The sequence below is a fragment of the Ursus maritimus genome, unplaced genomic scaffold, assembly GCF_017311325.1.
Source record: "Ursus maritimus isolate PB19 unplaced genomic scaffold, ASM1731132v1 scaffold_2, whole genome shotgun sequence".
In the NCBI taxonomy this organism is placed as follows: domain Eukaryota; kingdom Metazoa; phylum Chordata; class Mammalia; order Carnivora; family Ursidae; genus Ursus; species Ursus maritimus.
The window spans coordinates 44,617,872-44,636,710 of record NW_024424452.1 but is presented as its reverse complement, the minus strand read 5'-3'; the positions used below and the strand labels follow the sequence as shown (position 1 = coordinate 44,636,710).

The 18,839-nt window shown below is 46.3% G+C and overlaps 1 protein-coding gene across 1 annotated transcript in view; it reads left to right on the top strand.

Moving 5' to 3' along the window:
* Positions 1–755: 755 nt before the first annotated feature.
* Positions 756–18,839, top strand: part of CD244 (CD244 molecule) — a 26,979-nt gene continuing 8,895 nt past the window's right edge. Inside the window, exons 1-4 of the mRNA XM_040635929.1 lie at positions 756–1,062; positions 16,403–16,732; positions 16,806–17,075; positions 18,620–18,727. Of these exons, the coding sequence (XP_040491863.1) occupies positions 945–1,062; positions 16,403–16,732; positions 16,806–17,075; positions 18,620–18,727 (826 nt within the window). The 5' untranslated portion in view covers positions 756–944. The remainder of the gene's footprint in view (positions 1,063–16,402; positions 16,733–16,805; positions 17,076–18,619; positions 18,728–18,839) is intronic.

The window sequence follows — 18,839 nt, the reverse complement described above, 5'->3', positions numbered from 1 at the left end:
TGGAAATGGATCAAGGGATGGGAAAACAGAGGGGCTGACCGGAAGGGAACTGAAAGTATTTGCTGCTAAAGGGAAAGCAGAAGGAAAAAGAAAGTCATGGAGCCTCAGGGTCTGGCCTCAAAGCAAATGCTTTCTGGGGAAGGAGGGGCGCCTCCACGTCTCCCCCTCTCTGGGGGCCTCAGAAGGATCAAAGCTGCCTGGGCTTAGTGGAGGGTGGAACTGAAGTGTGGGCAGGGGAGGACAGCAAAAATGAGTTTGGTTGCTGTCTGGGTGAGAGAAAGCAAGAGAAGGAAGAGAGAACTTCCATGGGAAAGTAGGAAAAGAGGAAAGGAGAGGGTATTAGGAGCACAGATGGGAAATGAGCAAAAGCAAATTTATGTAAAGACATTGCAGTTTGCATGTGCTTAAATCTGGCTGTCTGCTTGCAGAGCAACCCCGGGTCTTAGATCTTCCTGGCGTCCCTGCTCCTTTCCTTCAGCATTTCATCAGAGTATCTGGGGCTCCGCTTCTCAGCCCGCACGCCCCCAACCCCCTTCTCCCCCGCTCGCTGTGCCTGTGGAAGGGGGCCGTCTGTGATAATGGCTGTTTGGTCCCCCTGCCTACTGGCGGCTTTCTCCATATTGCCAGTAGGATGGAGAGAACTGGAACATTTCTTGGTCTCTGCCCCTTGAAGGAGGCAGCCTAACTGGGGCAGAGCGATGGACAGGATTTGGAAGCTGGTTTTGTGAGTCACTGCGAATTTAGCACCCGCCCACTTGAGGCCAAATTTGAAAGTTCAGCTTGTGTGAGCTGCAGGACCACGTCCAGGTACCGGGGCTTTCTCGGTGGCCTTGTTAGCTCTCAGCCGCTGAGCACAGCCTTGAGTTGAGGAAATTGTGGCCGGACAAACAGCGAGGCAGTTCTGCTCCCCGTCGCCCTCCAGCTGGCTGCCTGCGGCGGAGCCCATGCGCGAGCAGAGCGTCTGGTGGCCGAGGAGCCGGCGACCCCTCTGTCGTCTAGGGATGTTGGGGCAAGCTCTCGTCCTCACGCTTCTCCTGCTCCTCAGGGGGCATCAGGGCCAAGGTAAGGAGGCCCAGCCTGGCATGGGGTGGGGGATGGCACGGACGTGGGGCCTTGGCCCCCGGGGAGATCAGAACCCAGAGCCCCTGGATTATGCTGTTCACAAGGTTGCCTGGAACTGTGACACTGAGCAGCTCCTGAGAGCTCTGGACAGGCTAGGTGAGACGGAACAGGCGGCCAGCGGGCTGGGAGGTCTTTGAGAAGCGCGTCTGGCCCTGCCGTCAGCAATCCAGCAAACTCCTTGGCCTGGGACAAGGAGACTCCTTTCCGCTGGCTTCAATTTACCCTTCTGTGTAGTGGGGAGAAAGCGTCCTGTCTGCGGGCTGTGAGAAGGACAAAAGAAATATTCTCTAATGTGGTGTGATTACCAGCAGAGAGAAGTGGCCCCCGGGCTTGGGTTTCTCTAAGGAAGTTGGGTGGTTCTGGAAATCAGAGACTGATAGATTGCTCCCCGAGGCAGGGAAGCTGAGCAAGGAGGTGGGAAGCCTGTGGCCAACAGCCACTCAGCCTGAACGGGCGGGGCCCCTCATCCCTCAGCAGCCTCCCCCAGCCCAGAGGCTACAGGAGCCAGAAAATTCTTAGGGAAATGCTGGCTTGGAGCAGGAGGTGGGGAAGGGGAAGGAGACAATGTCAGGAAGCTTCAGAGCACATGGAAAACTCTGCTGGGGGAGATTCCAGACGCGGGCTGCTCCCCCTTCCCCTAACCCTGGAGCCGGGGGTGCTGTGATGGGAGTCCGTGTTCTAGGACATGGCTCTTCCAGCGGCATCAAGGGTGAGGGAGTGAGCGGAGGACACACTCTGGTGCAGGGGGAAGGAAGTGGGGTACAGGGTCATGTTTGTCCAAGGCCTGTTAAAGAGACCCGTCGCGGGCACTCTTGTGTCCTCCAAGACACAAGCTAGGCTCCAGAGGACTGGGGGAGACCGGTGGTTGTGACACATGCATTTGTATTTACAAATCTACGGGGAGGGACGGGCAGAGAGCGCTGAGGACAGGGAGCAGTCAGGAAGGTCTGGATGCCGGAGTTGAGGCGGTCTGAGGTGATGAGCCTGCGGGACAGGAAAACGGGGCTGCCCCTTGTCTGCGGGGGGGGGGGGCACANTGAGCGCACCCACTGCAGGGGGAACTGGGGGGAGCGGCCCCGCCCAGGCGTGGGCACAGCCTGATGGCCTTTGGCCTCAGGGAACTTCTCTCTCTTCTTGCTGGGCTCTGTGTTTGTGGGGCTGGCCTGCTGTAAGCCGAGGGACCTGCTGCTCCGTTCGTTTCAATTTTTAAGTTTTTATTTTATTTTCTTAATTTTTAAACTTTTAAAATAAAAAGTTTAAAATAATAATTTCAGAGTTCCAGAGAAGTTGCAAATACAGTACAAAGAATTCTTGTATTTCCTTTACCCAGACTCACCGGTTACTAACACTTGATCGCACCTGCTTTCTTTCTTTTTGTCCCTGTACAGGTATGTGCGTATAAATGTGTAATAAGCATGTTAACTAACAAAATTTAAATTAAAAAAGTATAGAAAAAGAGAATAATAAAATAATTTTTGCTGAACCATTTGAGAGCGAGTTGCAGACATCATGTCCCTTTACTCTTAAATTTTGTAGCATGAATCTTCTAAGAACATGGGCATTCCCGTATCCTATTATATCATGTCAGCACAATTATCAAATTTAGTAAATTTAACATTGAGACAATCAAATACACAGTCCATATTTAAATATTACCAGTTGTTCCAGTAACGTGCTTTATGGCATTCTCCCTCCTCAGTGCAGAATCCAGTCAGGATCATGTATCACATGCAGTTGTTATGTCCTTTTTTGGTATGTCTTTTATTTTTTTATTAAAAAAATTTTTTTTTTAAAGTTGGCTTCCGCACCCAACGTGGGGCTCGAACTCACAACCCCAAGATCAAGAATTCCGTCTCTACTGACTGAACCAGCCAGGCACCCTGGTGTTTTGTTTTGTTTGTTATGTCTTTTGATCTGCAACTATCCCCAGCCTTTCTTCGTCTTTCCTGACTGACATTTTTGGAGAACAAGCCGGTTGTTTGTGGAAGGCTCTCGAGTCCCGTTTGTGTGAGGTGTTCTCATGTGAGCTGGGCTCCGCGTTTTGGGCAGGGATACGACACAAGTGACGCGGGTCTCTTTCAGAGATCCCATCAGGACCCATGATGGCAGTGAAGCCTTGTTTTTTTTTAAACTTGGCTTACTGAAGAATGTAATATGCATAATATATATGTAAGAAGCTCCTATCACTCTCAAGGTTTGCAGAGCGTTTTCAGAAGGCCTCTGAAAAGTAGGCCTTCTGAGAGTAAAAGCCACACATTTCACAGTGGCCGATGTGATCTGGCCTTCCTGGCCTCCCTGACCCCCTTTCCCCTTCCTCTCTCCTTTCTTGCACGCCCTGCGTTCAGCGTCCCTGCCCCGCTGCTCCTGGAGCACACTGCACTCCAGGGCCTTGCACTCATTCCACCTGGAATGCCGCTTCCCCGCTGGCCACCTGGCCTGCTCTCTCAGCCCCTCAGGATTCTGCTCAAATACCACCTTCTCAGTGATGGCTTCCACTAAAAATGTCAACCCCGCCATCCTGTAACGCCTTAAGTCCTTGTCCGCTTACACTTCTCTGTGGTCCTCATCTCCATCGGACATGCTCTACCGTTTACCCCTTTGTTTTCTTTTCTGTCTCCCGGGCTCCTCTGTACCTCACCAGAATGTAAGTCCTTGAGGCCAGGGCTTTTGCCTGTTTTGTTCACTGCTGTATCTTCAGCCTCTAGAACAGTATCTGGCACCATTAGAGTCTCAATAAAGACTTACTGAATGAATGGATGCATGAATATTTTAAATAATCCGTAGAATAAAATGAGAGTTTATCCGTCTATTGGCGAGTTTCGGGAGAAGTCGTTCTAGATTTTAAACCACTTACTCCCTCTGTGGCATTGAAGAACTAACCTCTTGTTTCTCAGTGTTCCGTTCATAAGGTGAGGTCAACAGTGGCGTCTGCTCCATAGGGATGCGTGAGCGTTAGGGGAGGTGTGGTATTATGACATGCTTAGAGGGTTCTTATACCAACTCCCCCCAAATAATCACTCCTGTTACTCGATTCTTTGAAGGTAGGCTCTATGTTTCACTTAGTTTTGTGATCAGAGTCAAGAAGAGAGACTAATTTGTTGGCTAGTACTTTGAGTCAAAAATGAGTTAGAAAATCCTGGGTGAGGGACACCTGGATGGCTCAGTAGGTTAAGCGTCTGCCTTCGGCTCAGGTCATGATCTCTGGGTCCTGGCATTGAGCCCCGCATCAGGCTCCCTGATCATTGGGGAGTCTGCTTCTCCCTCTGCCTCCCCCACCGCCACCTCCCCACACCTGACTTGTGCTCTTTCTCTTGCTCATTCTTTCTCTTAATAAATAAATAAATAAATAAATAAATAAATAAATAAATAAAATCATTTAAAAAAAGAAAATCCTGGACGAGATGATACGTTTTATTTATTTTTAAAGATTTTATTTATTTATGACAGAGAGAGAGATAGTGAGAGAGAGTATGAGCATGGGGTGGGGAGAGAGAGACGTAGGCTCCCTGCGGTCCCAGGACCCCAGGATCATGACCTGAGCCAAAAGCAGACGCTTAACCAACTGAGCCACCCTGGTGCCTGAGATGATAAGTTTTAATGGGTGACTCTTTTCTGAGGGTTTTCTCATGGTCATAACTGGGATCTTTGGGAGAATGCAACATTTTTAACTTAAAAGAACAGATATTTAATACACTTAATCCTATTATTACATTGTACAATATGAAATATTCTAATTGTTTTCACAAGGACATCTCCCTCTCGACTCCCACTCCTTCCCTGATGTGTTTGAACACCTTTGGGCCAGGCCCTGGGCTAGGTATTGAGCATTCGATGGTGAATCAGTACGTGGGCCCCTCGGTCACAGAACTCAATGTATGATTACAGCTGTGATCAGTGCAGTACAAAGTGCTCACACAACAGGTACTCAGAATGTTAACTGAGTGAATAAATAAATTATTTTTAAGCATTTTAGAAGCACATTGGGATGATTTTGGGGTCACATGTGTTGGGGAGCAGGGATCTTCAAATCGCTGCCCACAGGAGTGGGTCTGGGCCCCAAATTCAGGTTTGGCTGTGCATTCTGTGGGAACCCACACAGGAGACTGTGAACACTCAGGGGCTGTGGGCAAAACAAAAGGGCAGGGCAGCCTTTCATGGATTAGGTCTAAGCCATGCTTGCTGGCTGTCTTACAGACCGTGTTGAAATTTTCACTTCTCAGGAAGGAGTCCCTGACTCTGACTACCCTGGCAGGGATCCAGGCAAGTTCTAAGAAGACTGTAGCTGTTTTTGTTTATCTCTTCCTCATTGCACCTCTCCCGAAACGAAGTGAATGGTGAAGTCGTTGGTCACTGGGGACAGACTGGGACTCTGAGAACTCAGGGCTGCAGCACCATCCTAGAGGGATCTGGTTCCATAGAAATCACTCCAGGGATTGCTGGGCCATTGTCTTCATAAATAGACATTTAAAAATTTGATTTAATTTAATTTTTGTTATTTTAAGAGAGAGAGAGCACGAGCAGGGAGAGGCAGAGGGAGACAGAGAGAGAATCTTAAGCAGGCTGCACACTCAGCACATAGCCCATCGTGGGGCTCCATCTTACCACCCTGAGATCATGACCTGAGCCAAAATCAAGAGTTGGACACTTCACCCACTGAGCCACCTAGGTGCCCCAACAGACATTTCTATTAAAGTGTGACACATGTACAGAAAAGTATACACAATTAGAAGTATACACCTCTACGTGTTACTGTTAAATGAACATGCTTGTGTATCTACCACACATTCTCTCCATTCATTAGCGCTTCCCTCTTTCACGAAGACAATCACTATTCTGACTTTTGACACCACAGGTTAGTTTGGCCTGTATATAAGGGTATGCATATGGTCTGTACCCTATGTCTGACTTCTTTTGCTGAACATCTGATGAAATCTATCTATGTTATTACTTGCACCGGGACATTTCATGGCTTTTCAGTGTATGACTGTATGGAAGTTTATTCTTCCATTCTGCTATTGATGATTCTTGGGTTGTTTCCCCCCCATCATAATAATGGTGCTAGTAGCCTATTGTACATACTTTCCATTTATGCATGGCTGTTGGTATATCTCTAGGTGTAGAGTCATGGGGTATATGTATAGTCTTGCAGCAGATGCCGGCCAACTGTTTGCCAGAGCGGTTGAACCAAGCAGTATAGGGGAGTCCCATGATGCTTCAGGGCTGCTGGGTTTTTTTGAGGCCCTGCAAATGGGAAGTGCAGGTGTGTGGAGCCTGGAAGGCAAATGCTAAAACCAAGGGAGTCACATCTCCGTGGCCTCCGGTATTCTGCACAACATTCCTACGGCATAATTGTTTCTGGGAGTTAGCTGAGACACATTCTTGACTTTAATTAATTAACTAATTAAATAACTTCATTATGTCTTTACTATGTTCCAAGAACTATGCAAGATTCTGTCGACAAAACAAAGATGAAACATGCCGATTGTATCCTTAAGAATCTTTCAGACGGCGGCGCCTGGGTGACTCAGTTGGTTAAGCGTCTGCCTTTGGCTCAGGTCATGATCCCAGGGTCCTGGGATCGAGTGCCGCATCGGGCTCTCTGCTCAGTGGGGAGTCTTCTTCTTCCTCTGCCACTCCCCCTGCTTATCCTCTTTCTCAAAGAAATAGAATCTTTAAAAAAAAAAGAGAATCTTTCAGGCAGAGGAAAACGAGCGTGTGCAGCAACAATTTTAAGGGAAGAGTCGCTGACAGGCAAGATCCATTTAGAGCACAAAGGGAGCTGAGAAAATGGAGATTCCTTCTTGGGGGGGGGGTTGGTGGTGTGGAAGGTAGCCTCGAAGGATACAGAATTGCTCAGGGGAGAGGGATAAGGTAGAAAGATAATGTGAGTAGAGGGAACAGCTGAATAGAAGTAGGGAAAACACAGGGTTTGGACAGGAAATGAAAAGCAAATGCACCTGTTAGCTTGGAGCAAGACAGCATAAATGAGCTGATTCAGTTAACTGATGCAAGGAGTTGGGGGGCATGGGCTGAGTAAGGTCGAAAGAGGTCAGGGGGTTGCATTGTCTGAGGAGAGGAGTCAATATGGCCAATGAAGCCCCCAAGTGGGGAGTTAAGTCGAGAAAGAGGAGAGAGAGAGTGGGATGGGGGCCCTGGAGGGTGCTTTATCTACTTTATGATTTTGCCTTGACTGGGGCTGGCCCTGCCCCAGGACTTTGGGGATCTCACTGGGCTCTATTCACTCGGTCCCCAGTGGGTGGCTCCGCTTTTGCCTTCACCCCGAGCCTAGTGGCACAACCCCAAGCTGAGAAAACCTCAACATCCTTTTGTTGGCTGGTGGGAGTGTACTGCTCTGAGACGGTCCCCCCAGGCGCAGCGCCCCCGCAGGCGCAGCGGTGCTCAGGCCCCACCCCCGCCACCAGCAGTCCGGGGCAGGGTTAGCTGAGCTGACTGTGGACACCACGTAGTCTGGACGCCTCAGCTTCTGCACCCGAGCTCCGGGCTGAGCGGGACTCCCTGCTGGCCGGACCGTCTCCTGGACCGTCTCCGTGCTGGCTGCCCATTTCTTCCCGAGGAGGCAGTGGAATCGATCACCTACCCTCTGCTCTCCGTCTGCAGAGTCACTGTTCTACTCCATTTGTTGTAACCACCGGAAGAGGGGCCCCAAAGCTGCTGAGCGGTAGCAGTAGCAGTGGTGGCAGCCCCAGGGCCTCCCCTGACCACCGGAATCTGCTGTGGCCTCTCTCCGCCCAACAAGCCAGTATCTTTGTCAGAGCCTCCTCCATCACTCACTCAGCCTGGGCTAACTTGTGTGAAGTTATGTTTTCTTTTTTTTAATTATTTGTTTCAGGGGTACAGGTCTGTGATTCATTGGTCTTATACCCCGTGCTCATTACAACCCATACCCCCCCAGCGTCAATCACCCAGTTACCCCATCCTCCCACCCTCCTCCCCTACGGCAGGCAACCCTCCGTTTGTTTCCTATGATTAAGAGTCTCTTATGGTTTGTCTCCCTCTCTGGTTTCCTCTTGTTTCATTCTTTCCCCCTCTTCCTCTGTGATCCTCTGCCTTGTTTCTTAAATTCCACGTATCAGTGAGATCATGTGATAATCGTCTTTCTCTGACTGACTTACTTCACTCGGCATAATACCCTCTTGTTCCATCTACATCATTGCAACTGGCAAGATGTCTTTTTTTTTTTTTTTGATGTCTGAGTAGTATTCCATTGTGTATGTACAGACCACATCTTTATCCAGTCATCTGTCGATGGACATCTGGGCTCTTTCCATAGTTTGGTTATTGCGGACATTGATGCTATAAACATTGGGGTGCAGGTGCCCCTTCGGATCACTACATTTGTATCTTTGGGGTAAATACCCAGTAGTGCAATTGCTGGGTCATAGGGTAGCTCTATTTTCAACTTTTTGAGGAACCTCCTTACTGTTTCCCAGAGTGGTTGCACCAGCTTGCATTCCCACCGACAGTGCACGAGGGTTCCCATTTTTCCGCAACCTCACCAACATCCGTTGTTTCCTGACTTGTTAATTTTAGCCATTCTGACTGGTGTGAGGTGGTATCTCATTGCGGTTTTGATTGTATTTCCCTGATGCCGAGTGATGTTGAGCACTTTTTCATGTGTCTGCCGGCCATTTGTATGTCTTCTTTGCAGAAATATCTGTTCATGTCTTCTGTCCATTTCTTGATTGGATTATTTGTTCTTTAGGTGTTAAGTTTGATAAGTTCTTTATAGATTTTGGATACTAGCCCTTTAGCTGATATATCATCTGCAAATATTTTCTCCCATTCTGTTGGTTGTCTTTTGGTTTTGTTGACTGTTTCCTTGCTGTGCAAAAGCTTTTTATCTTGATGAAGTCCCAATAGTTCATTTTTGCCTTTGTTTCCCCTGCCTTTGGAGATATGTCTAGCAAGAAGTTGCTATGGCCAAGGTCGAAGAGGTTGCTGCCTGTGTTCTCCTCTAGGATTTGGATGGGTTCTTGTCTCACATTTAGGTCTTTCATCCATATTGAGTCTATTTTTGTGTGTGGTGTAAGGAAATGGTTCAGTTTCATTCTTCTGCATGTGGCTGTCCAATTTTCCCAACACCATTTGTTGAAGAGACTGTCTTTTTTCCATCAGATATTCTTTCCTGTTTTGTCAAAGATTAGTTGACCATAGAGTTGAGGGTCCATTTCTGGGTTCTCTCTCCTGTTCCATTGATCTATGTGTCTGTTTTTGTGCCAGTACCATACTGTCTTGATGATTACAGCTTTGTAACACAGCTTGAACTCAGGCATTGTGATGCCCCCAGCTTTGGTTTTCTTTTTCAACATTCCTGTGGCTATTCAGGGTCTTTTCTGGTTCCATACGAATTTTAGGATTATTTGTTCCAGCTCTGTGAAAAAAGTTGATGGTAGTTTGATAGGGATTGCATTGAATGTGTAGATTGCTCTAAGTAGCATTGACATTTTAGCAATACTTGTTCTTCCAATCCATGAGCATGGAACGTTTTTCCATTTCTTTGTGTCTTCCTCAATTTCTTTCATGAGTATTCTATAGTTTTCTGAATATGGATCCTTTGCCTCTTTGGTTAGGTTTATTCCTAGGTGTCTTATGGTTTTGGGTGCAATTGTAAATGGGATCAACTCCTTAATTTCTTTTTTTTTTTTTTTTTGGTTGGTGTATAGAAATGCAACCGATTTCATATCCTGCCACTTTACTGAATTCCTGTATGAGTTCTAGCAATTTTGAGGTAGTTTTTTGGGTTTTCCACATAGAGTATTAGAAGTTATATTTTCATACTGGTGTTTCTTGTCTCTCCATTTGGTGTATAAGCCCTCTAGGACAAGGAATGAGTCATAGCCCCCAGTATATAGTACCTTGCCCATTCGCTTCTCCATCGTTCCTTCCCCACAACATCCTGCCCCACCCCCTACCAGCCCTGCCCCACTCTGACCTTTTGCCTCCTCCCCACACCAAGCTGGTGAGGGCTGAAGAAGAAAATCCAACACCAAAGAGCAACTACTGATTCAGAGCCCCCAATCTCAGCCAGACCCTGGGTGTCCTGGGAACCCTGTTTCTGTCCCTCAGTCCCTCCCATTCCCCAGATAGATAATTCTGCCTTACCATCTTGTTGAGGGCCGGTTCCATGGTCACAGGGTCCATCAACCTACACCCTCCTTCTGCAAGAAAGCAAATGCCAGTGAGGGATTCCAGCAAACCGCCAACCATTCCTCAATGTCAGAGACACCAGCGAGGGATTCCCCAATGTCAACCACCTCGTTTACTCCCATAAGCAGCCCCATTCACCTCTGCTTGGCTCGTCCTTTCCCAAGTGCTCTGGACATCACCACTTCATCCACGAGGCCGGCCAGGACCTCCTTGTCCCTGATGACATCTCTGACTTTTCTTCAACCTGCTCCTTTTCTGCTGGCTTTCCACTCCTAGTTCATTTCCTTTGCGTTTTAAAAACCGTATTGCGATGCCACCCAGTTTTTCCTCTTGTCTTCCTGTCCTGTGTGGCTCCGTTACTACTCACACTTCACTACTTCACTTCTGACGCTTCTGGCCACCAACTCTTTGGGGGTTTTCACAAGCAGTTGTCTGTGACACTAGCTGAGTGCCCTATAATTCGACTCAATTCTGACACTGTCTGAATCTGATAGCATCAGATCCCACAAGTTCAGGGCTCAGTCCCACAAGACTGTATGCCTCCTCACTTTGGATGCCAGTCTGGTTGTCAAGCCCTGGTTGTCAGCTGTGCTTCTGACCAACTGGTTGTAGATCGAATGGTTTGATTAATTTGCTGGAGCAGCTCACAGAACTCAGGGAAACACCTATGTTTACCAGCTTATTAAGGAATATGATAAAGGATACAGATGAAGAGATACATAAGGCAAGGCCTGGGGGCAGGGGTCCCAAGTGCTGGAGCTTCTGTCCCCATGGAGTTGGAGTGTGTCATCCTCCCAGTGGGATGTGTTCATCTACCTGGAAATTCTCAAAACCTGTGCTATTGAGATATTATGGAGGCTTCCTCACATAGGCATGATTGCTTATTAACTCTGTCACCAGCCCCCGTCTCCTCTCTGGAGGATAGGGAGTAGGGCTAGTTTGAATTACTATCAACTCTTCCCCATATTATGTTGTCACAAATGACATCTTTATGCATTGTGTGCCTATTAACATAGATTTATAATTGTGGTTTTAAGCACTTGTTTTTTTCACATCATAAAAACCAGTTACAAATAAAAAATGCAATAATACTGGCTGTGATAGTTACCTATGTAACCCCCTTTAACCCCATTCTTTATTTCTTCACATGGCTTTGAATTACAGCCCAGTGTTTTCATCTCTTTAGGCATGCCTAAAGATCTGTTAGCAACAACACCCAGCTTTTGTTTGTCTGGGAATGTTTTCATTGGTCCTTCTTTTTGCAAGATAATGTTGTTGGCTATAGAATTCTTAGTTGATAGTCTTAACAAGCTTTCAATACTTTACATGTATCATCTCACCACTCTTTAGCCTCATGGTTTCCGAAGAGAAATTGGTTGTTACTCTTACTGGGGATCCCTTGTGCTTGACAAATTGCTTCTCTCTTGTGCTTTCAAGATTCTCTGTCTTTGGCTTTTGACATTTTAGGATATATCTTGGTATGAATCTCTTGTGTTTAACTTACTTGGACTTCACTGGGTTTCTTGTGTATATTCATGTCTTTTATTGAATTTGGGAAGTTTGGGGCCATTATTTCTACAGATATTCTTTCTGCCCCTTAGTCTCTTCCCTCTCTTTTTGGGACTCCCATTATGCACATGTTTGTATATTTGCTGGCATCCCACAGGTCTCTTAGGCTCTGTTCATTTTCTTCATTCTTTTCTCTTTCTGTTCCCCAACCTGAAGAATTTCAGTTGACCTAGTTATGTTGTTGAAGCTCTCCAGTGAATCTTTCATTTCAGTTATTATACTTTTCAGCTCCAGAATTTCTGCTTGATTCCCTCTTATATTTTCTGTTTATTAATATTTTCTTTGTTGAAACATCATTCATCTGGCTTCCTTCAGTTCTTTGTCTTTAGTTTCCTTTGGTTCTTTGAGCATATTTCAGACAGTTGATATAAAGTTTTTGACTAGGGGTGCCAGGGTAGCTCAGTCAGTTAAGGGTCTGTCTCTTGCTATGAGCTCAGGTCTTGATCTCAGGGTGGTGAGTTCAAGCCTAGTGTTGGACACCACGCTGGGCATGGAGCCTACTTTAAGAAAAAATAGTTTTTGTCTATTAAGTTCGATGTCTATGATTCTTCATGGTTACTTTCTTTTTCCCCTTTGTAAATAGGCTGCACTTTCTTGTTTTTGTTTTGTGTGTTTTTTTTAATGTATTTTACTCTATTTTCTTTGCTAGTCTTTTGCTTAGGATTTTTGCACCCATGTTTCTGAGTGAAAGAGCCTTTAATTTTTTTCTCTTGTGATGTCTTTGCAGATTTTGGTGTCAACATAACAAATGTGTTAACCTAATAAGACAAGTTTGCAAGTATTGTCTACTCTTATCTCTGAAAGCATTTGGATAAGATTGGAATTAATTCTTTTAAAATATTTTGTAGAGTTAACCAGTGATGCTAACTAGGTCTGGAGTTTACTTTGTGAGAAGGTTTTTCAGTATAGCTTCAATTTACTTAATAGAAAATTTCTATTTAATCTCCATTTTAAAATTTATTGATGGAAAGCAGTTTATAACTCTTAAGATCTTAATATTTGTAGGATCTGTGGTGATATCTTTAAAAAATTCTGATATTGCTTATTTGGACCTTTTCACATTTCTTTATCTATCTATACATTAACCGTACTTCGATTTTTTTATAAAATAAAAAATTTCTTGTTGATCCCCTGTTGTATAATTATTTTCTTTCTCTTTCTTTCTTTCTTTCTTTCTTTCTTTCTTTCTTTCTTTCTTTCCTCCTTCTTTATTTTTAAAATATTTTATTTATTTATTTATTTATTTGACAAAGACAGAGAGCACAAGCAGGGGAAACAGCAGGCCTAGGGAGAGGGAGAAGCAGGCTCCCTGCTCAGCAGAAAGCCTGATGTGGGGCTCGACCCCAGGACAGTGGGATCATGACCTGAGCCAAAGGCAGCCGCTTAACCAACTGAGCCACCCAAGTGCCCCGTATAATTATTTTCCATCTCCTCTTTCTCTGTGTCCTTTCTTTTTCTCTTTTTTAAAAAAGATTTTATTTATTTATTTGAGAGAGAGAGAGAGACAGACAGACAGAGAGAGTACAAGCAGGGGGAGGGGTAGTGGGAGAGGGCACAGCAGACTCTTAGCTGAGCATGGAGCCTGAAATGGGGCTCAGTCCCAGGACCCTGAGCCAAAGTCAGATGTTTGACTGAGCCAGCCGGTTGCCTCTAGCATAATGTCATTTTTGCTGCATTTTGCTGCATTCTGAATAGAAGGCCAGCCCAGTTACAGGAGATGGGGAAGTGAGCCCCATCTGTCGACGATGGGTGGAGCTGCAAAGTCACATTGCAAGGGGCATGGCCATTTTTGCATCTATCACACTGATTTTCTGCTGAAATTCTCATACTTTAAATTTTAATTCCTTGAAACATTAAACATAATTACAGAGTTCTCAAGATGCCCCCGAGCCTATTTCTATTGATTATTTTGTCTTTTGGGTTTTGGACATGTTTCTGCTCCTTATGCTTGCTTATTTTTATTTCATTTTGGACGTTATGTATGAAAATTTTAGAAGTAATTTAATGCTCATGTTGATGTTATTTTCCTCCAGGAATAATTTATATTTGCCTCTAGTAGGCAGCCAGGTTAGAAATACTAGAAATTCTAGATTACTTTAATCCAATTCAGAGTTGAGATGATTCTAAAGTAAGGTTTAGTTCCTGTGAGAGCTGGTCTTTTTCTTGTTCACTCTTAATCTCAGTGGGCTACCTTTATGGTACCAAGCCCCCAAATCTGATGAATTTTAGGTGTACCCACTTCTTTCCTTCTTTTCTTTCTTTCTTCCTTCCTTCCTTCCTTTCTTTCTTTCTTTCTTTCTTTCTTTCTTTCTTTCTTTCTTTTCTTTCTTTCAGATTTTATTTATTGATTAGAGAGAGAGAGGGAGACGAGGAGAGGGGAAGGGGTAGAGAGAGAGGGAGAATCCCCAAGCAGACTTTGCGCTGAGCACAGAGCCTGACGTGGGGTTCCATCGACAACCCTGAGATCGTGACCTGAGCCGAAATCAAGAGTTAGATGCTTAATCAGCTGAGCCACCCAAGCATCCCAGTATACCCACTTCTTAACATGAGATCCTTGAACTCTGTGTTCTTTTAGTTCCTTGAGTTTATTGCAAGCCTCCAGTAAATAGGAGTCAAAACTGCTGGTCTCACCTCTCTGAGTTTCCTTCTTCCAGATCTTGGCCCCATAATATTTCACTGCTTTATTAGTTCTTTGCTGCCTTTTGTAATATGTTTTTATATTTTGCCCATTTTTTTTTCTAGTTATTCTCAATGGGAGGGTTGGTTAGCATGTCTTAACGTGGTCTTCATGATCAGAATTACAATTCTTTAGATGATTATTTATTTCAACTGTTAAGTGTATGCTGTGGAATGAAAGAATGTTCTGCTTTCAGATCACAAATTCTCTGGAGTCAGGAACCATGTCTTATACACAAAGAGGCCCCAGCTCTCAGGGCCCTGGTTACAGTGGGGATTGTAACCAGTGGGGATTGTTCTCAGGATTTTTGTGCAATGTTTGATTGTACCTCTTGGCCTATTCTTATATACAGGATCGTGGGAGACAAAGACACAATCTCTGTTTCTGGTTTGGCAATGGGCACAGCCGGTTCAATCATGGGCATATGAATAGGAACCCTATGTGTTTTTTGTTTGTTTTGTTTTTTTAAAGGCTTTTTCCCCCAAGATATCTCTACACCCAACATGGGGCTTGAACTTACAACCCTGAGATCAAGAGTCTGGTGCTCAATGACTGAGCCAGCCAAGTGCCCCAGAACCCTATGTGTTTTATTCTTTGGACTGTCAAGATCAAAGAAACACAATCTGTCAACCAAATCGTTTCTTTAATTATTTACTCTGGCTCCTGAGGAAATGTCAGGGTGAAGGTGTGGTTGGGAGTGAGCGTGTTTGTAATGCATATGGATATCTAAAACTCCCCCTCTCCATTGCTCTCCTCTAATGTCCTCCATTTTAACAGATCTGTTCATACAACAATCCCCATCTCCTATTCTCTCTTCCAAATTCTTTCTGACCTTCCTTGGCAGACCTTTTTATTTCCTGCATCCACTATGTGCCCACTATGTCCCTGCCAAAAATGGCGACCGGGACTTCCATTTTTCTTTAACGACTGCACTGGGCTTTCCTAGAGTGGGCAAAAACTAGCAGCTCTATGTCACACCCTCATTTTAATTGGTACACATCTTGATTTCTAGAGAGGACAGATGCCGGGGTACATCAAGGCCATGTCGTTTTATTTTTCTCTAATTATTGTTAAGGGTGCAATTGCTGTGGAGACTTCGTAGCGACCAAAAAATTGGCAAGCATTAATGAGACATGACCACAGTTTGGTGTTAAGTGTTACAAGAGAGGATTATGAATCTAGCTCTATGGGAGGACAGGGGAGGGAGCTGTGAATTCAGCTTGGAGAGTTCACCTTACTGGGTCTGGCCATACAGAATTTCCAGCACTCACCGCTGGCCGCTGGCCGATAGTAGTTGCCTCAGCACTGCGGGGAGGGAGGCACGTCAGACACGGTGTTTATAACATTGTGGTTAAGAACTCATCCTCTACAGCCAAATTGACTGGATTTCAAGCTCATCTTTCTCGCTTTTTAACCTGGGCTAGTTACTTTTCAGTTCTTTCTACTCAGTGTTTTCACCTGTAAAATAGGGATAAAACTCTTATTATAAAGTCACTGTTAAAACATATAGTTAAACATGGTTAAAATGTTTTTATATAACTTTATATAAAAGTGTTTTATAAACTTTATATAAAGCGCTTTCTAAGCTTTACATAAAGTGTTTAAAACACGCTGCCCCACAGAAAGAAGTGAGGAGATTTTCGCTATTATTACCGGTTGGTGGGCTCCTTCAGACGAGGGGCACGGAGCTTGGGGGGGGGAGGCAGGAAAGGGAAGTGCACTTTCAGGTTCTCTTAGGCTCTGGTCTCCTCACACATGCCCCCTTCCTCTTGGCTCAAGAGAGGTCACATCCAACTTCCGGCAATGCTCAGGGCTGGCACCCTTCCTGCCACCTCCAGCCTGGGTTCTCTTTTCTGGAATCCCTAGATCCTGCTGAACGTGTGGTTGGACTCTCAGGACACCAACTCTTGTTACGGCCCCCCAGGCCAGAGACAGCGCACATAAACTCTGTTAAATGGAAGATGAAGCATGACTCAACTTCAGAAGCTTCCGTGATACTGACTTGGAAGAATGGGTCTGGTCTGAATTACGTACAACGGGCTTTGAATGATTTCAACAATACGCTCAATTTTATAATAGAGGACTTAGCTCTTCTCATCAAGGCATCTCAGCACAACTACAGCGGCCTCTACACCCTGGAGGTGACTGATGACGCTGGGAAAGTTAAGCATCACCATTTCCAGGTTTCTGTATTTGGTGAGTCCCTAGGACAGCTCAGCCTGCCCTTCTGACTTTCCAGTGCCTTTCTGATCAGAATCTCTGCTTCCAGATCACGTAGGGACACTTGAAGTAGCGGAGGAGAGGAAGGTCCTGGATGGAGGGAAATGCCAAGTGTCTCTGTCCTGCTCGGTCTCCAGAGGTGGTAACGTGAGCTATGTGTGGTATAGAGGGAACGAGCTGATCCAGACACCAGACAATCTCGGCAAACTGGAGCAAGAGATCGAGGTCGGTAACTTGAGCGTAGTCACCTGCAATGTCAGCAACCCGGCCAGCTGGGTAAACCACACCTTCACCCACAGCTGCCAGAGCGTCGACAAGTGTAAGTGGCGCACTTGGGACTAATCGGGGCCGAATATGAAGGGTTGGACCCCATAATGAGTCTCATGCCAGAGATCCTTGGCTATGAAAGATCCCTTGGCTGCCTCTTCAAGTGCCCTGCCGCCCCTCCGAGGGGTGGCCCTGGTTTCTGGACACACAGTTCCCACAAGCCAGGACTATCCTAGTCTGGGAAGAATTTTATCCCCATCAGGAATCTGCTAGGAGATGCGAGCTTTTCCTTCACGTAGGGAGTGCTTAGTCGTTTGGTGGGTCACAGCCCTGCCATGGCTGCCATCGTCATTTCCTTCCTCTGAGAGACTGATGGAGACCTGCTTCCTCCTCCCAAGGACGGATAGCTCCCCCAAGCCATGTAGTTCCCCAAGAGGTAACTATGGTGTACAGCAGTGCCCCGGGTCACAGGGGTTCCTGGAAGAGTTCTTGGTTTATCGCTTACGCTCATCCTAAGTGTTATCTTGAGTTAGGTTTGCACCATTTTTAAAAAATGATGTTATTTATTTGTCAGAGAGAGAGGGAGAGAGAGAGCACAAGCAGGGGGAACGGCAGGCTCCCTGCTGAGCAAGGACCCCGATGCGGGACTCGATCCCAGGACCCCGGGATCATGACCTGAACCGACTGAGCCACCCAGCGTCCCAGTTTGCACTAATTTTTATCAGATAAATAAAGACTTAATGCATCATCAGCGTAGGCATTACAGGGAAAAACCTACTTGCTGTCCCTGTCTTTAAGGCCTTATAGCCAAAGAGGAGCAACTAAGTAGGCATTCCTGGGCAAAAAAGAAACGAGCAAGCTGAAGCGATTTGGAGTGACAAGGACACTGGCTTTTGGGTCCCGTCAACCATGGTTTCATTATTCCCTAGCTCTGTGACCTCAGGCAGGTTCCTTACCCTCTCGGAGCCTCAGTTTTTGTCTTGGGTAAAATGGAGATGATGACAGGTTCCTCCCAGGACGGCTGGAAGGATTAGACGAGGTTGTGTTTGTGAAGGGCCTCAGCAGCTGGCACCTGGAACACGTAATTCCTTTCCCCCGTCCCCTTGTCGGTGGGCTCGCACATCGGGCTACGTGTGTGACGCAGACGTTACATGTAGAAGTTCAGATGAGGAAGGGGCACGAGGGGCAGGAAGGGGAAGGGGAGGGCTGCCAGGCACAGAGTGGGGTGCAATGTGTTTTGTTGAGTTAACAAAAGAATGGACAGATGTCACATTGGCTCTGCCAGGTGGTTTACATATATTAGATCATACAATCCACCTCCTTATGAAGGGAACATCTCCTTTTATAAGTGAGAAAATGGAGGCTCAGAGGGGCGAAGGAAGTTGCCCGAGGGCGCAGAGCCAGGCTTGTCAGATATGGGTATCCACGCTCTTAGCATCAGTCAGGGGAGGTCACCGAACTGCAAAGGGACAGCCTTGAAGGTGCGATCAGTGGCTGTGAGTGAGGAGTGCGGGTTTGAAACGTGTCCTGCAGCGGACAGGTGGGAGGGGACAAGAGAGGCTGAAAGCTCAGGCCTCGTGCTTTCCATGTCCCTAGACTACAGCTCTGTGAACTTTCTGATGATCATCGTGATTTTGCTGGTCATCCTGCTCCTGGTGGCCCTCACCGGCTTCTGCGTGTGGAGGAGGAAGAGGAAGCAGTCGGGTAAGTGCGGGTCCCCAGGGGGCGCTGTTGCCGACCTGACACCCCAGCGGGAGGCGCCTGGGAGCTCAGCACCTGCGCTTCCTCCGGAGCGGGGGGGGGGGGGGGGGGGGGG